This window comes from Hordeum vulgare, chromosome 4H (assembly GCF_904849725.1).
Source record: "Hordeum vulgare subsp. vulgare chromosome 4H, MorexV3_pseudomolecules_assembly, whole genome shotgun sequence".
NCBI classification, from domain to species: Eukaryota; Viridiplantae; Streptophyta; class Magnoliopsida; order Poales; family Poaceae; genus Hordeum; species Hordeum vulgare.
The window spans coordinates 42,473,413-42,480,298 of record NC_058521.1 but is presented as its reverse complement, the minus strand read 5'-3'; the positions used below and the strand labels follow the sequence as shown (position 1 = coordinate 42,480,298).

The following is a 6,886-nucleotide window of genomic DNA, read 5'->3' as shown; positions in this document are numbered from 1 at the left end:
AGGATACGGGCCGCCACTCGCCGCACGGTGGATGTCACGTTCACGCCACAGGGGAACACCACCGACGGCGCCAACAGGCAACAGAGTGCAGATAATGGCCAAATAGAACTGATAACTCTTAGAAGTTTCCCTGTTTACAGAAAAACAGGAAACAAATAGCTGATGGTATGATAACTAGGTAAACTTTCCTGTTTTAGAAAATTTAGAGAGAAAATAGCTGATTATATGTAGCATCATTCTTTACTCCGAGATATACTATCTGTGCACATATATTTCAAAAAATAAACGCATACACATTTGGGAAATATCAGTTGAAAGAAACAAAGCAATGTGTAATAAACATGAACGAAATCGCGTAATCCATGTCCGCTTGCTAGGTCTTGTACGTGTTGAGGATTGATGCCCTTTGTAGCAAAAAAGGTGAATGAGCATCTAGAGGATTGCTGGGTCTTTGTATTTCTTGAAAAGAATCTCAATGTCATCGAGGACTTGCGGCGGCAGAGGCCGCGGAGCGCTGGTAAATGCATCGATGTTCTCCTTCAACTGATCCATGGTGGTCGCTCCGATGATGGTGCTGGCTGTAAAAGGGCGGTCACGCACGAAGCCAAGGGCAAGCTGGACAGGTGTTAGCCCATGCTTCTTGGCAAGCTTGACATACTCGTCTGTTGCTTCCTGAAACAAAGGCAATAGAAGTAAACAAGGATGAATGCCGCACTCACAAAAGTGGGAAACTAACAAAATTTAGTTCTGAATTGTTAGTTCTAGTGTTTAACCATACTTTAGCCAAAGATGCGTTGTAGCGCTCCATGTATCCCGGGAAGAGATTCAGCCTGCTCCTCTTTGCATTGGCAGAGTTAGCATCAAGATACTTTCCGCTGAGAACGCCACCCGCCAATGGGGAGTAGGCAAGCAGCCCAATATTGCAGTTATTTGGGTGGCAGACCTCAACAAGATCAACTATGATAAAAAAAAACCATGAAGGTCAGGTCCAGCATATTAGGTACCATCACCTCAATAATATACAAAATGCACAATTCAACAAAATTATAACACGATTGTATGGAACCCTTTTCATTCTTTTTAGTTATATCTAAGCAGGAAGGAAATTAGCTGCCAGCAAATATTTATCAGCAATTTGTATTTATTTGACATAACAGGCAACTGACTTTCAGATTAAAAGAGAAGATAAAAAAAAATCAGTTAATTTTAGAACCAAGGGTCTGATAAACAGAATTCTGATGAATCAAGTGAAGAGATAGGTGTCATCTGTTTCACCTTCAAAGCGGCATCTCACAATTAGACTATAACTGTTCTGGATGCTCACAATCTTTGGAAGTCCCTGAAGTTTTGCAGCCTGTACAAACTCCATCACTCCATATGAGGTTTCATTGGAAACACCGATATAGCGTACCTACAACATACAATAGAAGTGATTTCAACAATTGTTCTTTCTGCACTTTGAATATGCTGTGAGTGAACTACTCACATGTGCCTCTAAAATGCAGTAATAACATAATCATAAGCTACTTCTAGAAACAAGGCATTAAGCCAAGCTTTCATTGCAACTCCCATTGGCAGCATTCTTACAATCAGGTTCAGACCAGGGACAGCAGCATACTAGAGGATCTCAAACAAGATAAGTCCAGACTAGCAGCGACAAGGACGCAAACAAAAACAATGAAATGGCAGCGACAGAACGATCTAGGCAACTCCAGAAAAGAGAGGAATGGTTGACTTGCTCGTAAAATATGTGCTCTATAATAATTAGATGGTTGTTATTAACCCAAAAAACACTCACCCTTTTACCAAAATAATATGAGTGATTATGGTTATCAACCCCCCACCCCCCACCCACCCCCACCCCCCCGGGGGGTTCTGTGCGTGTGTGTTTTGTTTGCTTTCCCTGCTTCCCTACATGCTTTCTGTAAGAAAACGTGTTTTGATGTGTGTTCGACAAAAATAAGTTTAGCCATCTCCATAAAAGAAATGCACAATTATTGACTTTGCTTGTTTATAATATCAGCTAAGGCATAAAGGGGGATCACGAGAACTAGGAGATTGATCCTCGTGAACACTGATACGAGCAAAACCTACTCATCATCTTCTGGTTGCAGATGCCCCTATATGGGCTTTGGACAGAATGGATAAGGGCTGTTGAGCATTTTTTTGAGGAGGGCTCTGAGAACATTCACGGAGGTAAATGTCTCGTTGCTTGTCGCTGAGTGTGCAGACTTAAATATCTTGCGGTTTGGGCATACTTGATCTATGCAAACAGGGTTTGGCTCTAAGACTTCGAAGGGAATGGCTCAAGTGCACCTTGGAAAGGGCCACCCATGAGGCCATGACCTCTGACTCCCATGTCGAAGGCCTGTTCAATTGCTTGGAGCATTGGAAGGTGGGTTCTGGCAGCAAGATCCGTTCTGGTCGGATGGATCATTGGGTCAATGGCTGTCGGGTCGAGGAGATTGCTCGGTTGGTCTTGGCTCAAGTGAAACGACGAGTTCTGAAAAGGAGAACTGTCAGAGATGGCTTAACCTTGCATCGCTGGGTTTCTGATGTTGATGGAGAACTACCCACGGATGGTCTGGTGCGGTACATTCACTTATGAGAGGCCCTGCTTAATGTCCAGCTAGAACCCACAGCAATCGATGAAGCTTCCTGGAAGTGGTGTAGCAAAGCTTCCTACGCTGGTCTTGTAGCAGGAGTTGGGCCTGTGGCATTTTGTGAGTAGTTCATGAGATGTTCAGGTGGTTATGGAGACTCTCTGCTCTCCCAGGATTGGTGGGAGCGTTTGTAATTTCAACTCTTATCTCTTCTATAAAAATATGGTATGCATTTTGCGTACACTCAGAAAAAAAAACAGCTAAATATGTGTCAGGCAAGGCTTTTGTGTTTTCTCCAAAAAATAAGGCTAAAAAATAATACCTTTCCTTCATCAATTAGCTCCTGGAAAGCTTTCAATTGATCTTCAAATGGAACGCTTGGCCGCCATTTGGTTGAGTTATAACTGAATTCACCGAATATTGGTACATACCTATCGGGCCTATAAAGACATAAAAGAAACATTCGGAGCCAGGGTTGATTTCTCATCAAGTAAAAAGAAAAAAAATCAATATAACAACAAATAACCTCCTCTCCAATGTTGATAATTAGTTGAAAAATATTTCCATAAACAAAAACCTGACAAAGTTAATCTAATGAATATTGGCTCTGAAAATGATTATGCATGCATTCGAGCTGGACAAAAAGATGTGCAGGTTATGCATAAGCAAAAATAATCTACAAAATGAAACACTAACCAGTGTATCTGAAGCAAATCAATGTAGTCTGTATTTAAACGTGAAAGACTCTTTTCAACACTTTCCTTGATATTGGCGGCATCGACACGCACCACCTCTGCATTATCCCGAAGATAAGTAGATCGCTCTGAATAACCAGAAACTTTGGTGGCTAGAATCACCTAGATACACATAATCAAAACATGCAAGTGTCATGTTTCAGACTCTCAGTGAACCTATTCAAACATGTCACTACAAATGGAAAATTTGAGGTCTGTTGATCCTAAAGCTTGGGCCATATTTTATTTTTATTTATCCAACATATTTATTCTTATTATTATGATCATAATTTCTAGACCCTAAACACTAACGGCAACTTGGTTGGGGAATCAGCATACCATATATGCAGATACAAAAGAATCTTGTACATATAGAAACAAGTTAATTAAACAGAATAGAATCTCATGTCCATGAAATTGCTGGTAACCCAAGCAGCTGACATTGATTGGAGAATTCAGAATGAGGTGATAAACAACTGGGCCAGTTTACAGTACCTTGTCTCGTGGCTTGGATTGCATCCACCTGCCTATATATAGATCAGTCCTCCCTTGAGTTTCCTTCTTTGTTGGAACAGGGTACTAAAGGAATAAAAAATGAAAAACTAGATCTATCATTCATGGATAGCTGATTGAACTGAACTTCAGAGGATAAGGGAATAGAGTTCCCAAAGGGGAGGAAAGAATACACAGTTCTGCACTGACCATTTCTGCAGTGTCAAGTATATTGATGCCCTGATCTAAAGAATAAGAAAGCATATCATGTGCTTCCTTCTCTGTGTTTTGCTCCCCAAAAGTCATCTAAAGGAACAAAGAATCAGTCCGGATTGTAAAACAAACGTAGCAACAACATGCAACATGATCTGCGGCTATGCACATACTGTTCCAAGAGTAATCTCGCTGACAAGAAGGTCCGAATCTCCCAGCTTCTTATACTGCAACCCATCTTGTGCCTGCGCTCGAACTTGGCTGCGCAGGCGTCTCGCGTGCCATCTTTGAGACCGGCGGGCAGTCGACCCCGGTAAGCCATTGCTATAGGATGAGGAGGGGGTCGCGACGAAGGCAGATAGCGCCATTTGTTGCATACTGAAATTCCTGTCCATGCATATTACAGCAAACAATCATTTTCCGTGTCAGCGTCGGAACACTAGCTGCCCAAATTCTGGAATTTGTACAGAGAAAACCTGAACGCTACATTCTGCATTATGCATGGCCAAACCCTTACTACATGTAACTAAATTTCTTCATCTGGCAAGTCCACTAAATAAATTAATATTGGAAACCCCAACAGATAAGCTCCTAAAAAGTAAAACCTACTAGTATTTGGAATTCCTGCCCCCAATACCCGGGAATTCTCGGGAATGCAATCCCAAGATACTTTAATTTCATGGATAAGCACGCGTTTTTCGACTTGCATTCCCGAGAATTCCCGGGAAAACAACGTATGCGCCTATTCGGAATCGAGAACCGCGGAGAAGGAGGGGCGGAAGAGGGCTACCTGTTTCTAGGTCGTCGCCTCCCAAAGTTCCTGTTTCTAGGTTGCCCCTGCCTGCCTGCAACGGCGGGAGAGGACGGAGGAGGCTCTGCGAGGTCGGTTGCCTGAATTCCGCGCGACGGAGGCCTACGGGTAGGGGTGGATGAGGTGGCCGTCCCGCGACGGCGCACAACAGTGTTCGTGTGTGTGGCAAGGATTCGTGGAGGCGGATGGAACAGCGTGCCCTGCCCACTGCCCCACTAGCCCAGCCACTCTCAAGCGGAAAAACCCCTATTTGCCGCCGTCTGCGGCAAACAGTCGGGGTTCCGCACACGCTATCGACCGAGCGCTCGGGGTAGGCCGGCATGTTGAGCATTCCAGCCATACCCATTTTGGAAACTTTCTACAAATGGTCCTAGCCAGTTTTTCCAGTTTTGGGAGCCTTCCTGAAGGTTCCTGAACCGGTTTAATTATTTATTTATTTTAGTTTAGTTTTTATACTTCATATTTCTATTTCTTTTTTCTGTTTTTATTTTCCTTCTTATTGCTCTTTTATTTTTTATTTTTTTATCTATTTCAAACAATGTTTTAGAAAAAAATAAAAACTGAAAATTACAGATCTTGTTTGATATTTTAGAAATTGTTCTTGCTTGCAAAATTTTGCCAGAAATTTCATGAAATTACACAATTTCAAAAATGGTTCACTATTTTCAAAACAAATGTTAAAAAAATTCAAAAAGTGTTCGTCTTTCAAATTTTTTGTCACGATGTAAAAGATGTTCGTTTTAAGAAATATGATCCCATTTTTACATTTGTTCAAAAATTCAAAAACAATTCATGTTTCAAAATATGTTTACAAATACAAAAAAAAATTGCATTTTAAAATTTTGTTCACAAATTAAAAAATTGATCAGAAATTTAGGAAAATGTTCCCATTTTCTAAAAATGCTCATGAAATTCATAAAATGTTTCCGTTTTCACAATTTGTTTGCAAATTCAGAAACTTTCGCGTTTTTCAATTTTGTTCACATATTCGAAAAAAACAGGGTATTTTTCCAAATGTCCCTGTTTTCCAAAAAAATCACAAATTCAAAAAATGTTCACATTTAAAAATTTTGTTCACAAATTACAAATTGCTGAGGTATTTTAGAAAATGTTCCAATTTCTATATTTTTCACAAAATTCAAAAAAAATCCCCTTTTCAAAATTTGTCCGCAAATTCAGAAAAAAATCACGTTTCTAAATTTTGTTCACATGTTACTGAAAAATCGGGAAATTTTAGAAAATGTTCATGTTTTCCAAATTTGTTCACAAATTCAATAAATGTGCATTTTTTGAAATATGTTCACAAATTAATGGGATTTTAGAAAATGTTCAAGTTTCTGAAATTTGTTCAGAATTTTAGAACATGCTCCTATTTGTAAAATAAATATTTTTACAAAGTTGAAAAGTATTTGTCTTTCACAAACCACTCAGTTTTTTTTTAAATAAACGCGTTCAAAATTCAAAAAATATGTCGGATCTATATTGGATGTTGCTGACTTGCTTCTTAAAGGTTTATGCTGCTCTGTGTTTAATAATCTTAGGTAGCTCAGCTGGTAGTAGTGCGTGGTTTGTTGATTGAGCTCCCCTCTCAAGCATGCATCATGATCTTCTTTCACGAATATAGCTGGCCAGATGGGTCGACTCAGGCGGACCGGTCTGTCACATTTTGTGTTTTACCTCTCCTGACTAAGTCAACATAACTAAAAAATTAGGATTAATAAAAACTTTTATGTGCCTATTATGCTTGACTTGATTGCTATTTTCTTGTGTGCTTGTTTGTGTTTTTATTCATAAAAATTCTCCTTCTCTCTAGACTTATCTCCTTGCTCCAAATCTTTCCCAATTGACCATATCATGTGTATAGGACATAAAATTATTGTTTACACAATATTATTTTGATCAAAAATAATTTATTTGATTTAAGCTTTCAAAAATTCTTGAATTGAGGTTTGTACTACGAGTCCTCAAATTAGGAAGGAAGTTTTGCCCTAAATATTTTATTTGGATCCTATTATCAAAGATACTTCCCAAAC

General features: G+C 39.6%; 1 protein-coding gene across 1 annotated transcript; it reads right to left on the bottom strand.

The window, feature by feature from the left end:
* Nucleotides 1-206: 206 nt before the first annotated feature.
* On the bottom strand, nucleotides 207-5,109 carry LOC123447792 (protein tas-like). Its single transcript, XM_045124466.1, has 9 exons — nucleotides 4,833-5,109; nucleotides 4,216-4,429; nucleotides 4,040-4,135; nucleotides 3,833-3,916; nucleotides 3,300-3,460; nucleotides 2,926-3,043; nucleotides 1,276-1,411; nucleotides 779-957; nucleotides 207-672 (listed from the first exon to the last, which is right to left on the bottom strand). The coding sequence occupies exons 2-9, from the start codon at nucleotides 4,417-4,419 to the stop codon at nucleotides 433-435; spliced, it is 1,218 nt and encodes a 405-aa protein (XP_044980401.1). The 5' UTR covers nucleotides 4,420-4,429; nucleotides 4,833-5,109; the 3' UTR covers nucleotides 207-432.
* Nucleotides 5,110-6,886: the final 1,777 nt, after the last annotated feature.

Excerpts from the sequence above, each read along its gene's own strand:
- LOC123447792 (XM_045124466.1), bottom strand. The coding sequence starts at position 4,419 with ATGCAACAAATGGCGCTATCTGCCTTCGTCGCGACCCCCTCCTCATCC. Across the intron at positions 3,917-4,039 it reads TACTTGACACTGCAGAAATG|TACCCTGTTCCAACAAAGAA; the intron begins GTCAGTGCAGAA and ends TTATTCCTTTAG. Across the intron at positions 1,412-2,925 it reads AGCTAATTGATGAAGGAAAG|GTACGCTATATCGGTGTTTC; the intron begins GTATTATTTTTT and ends TGTATGTTGTAG.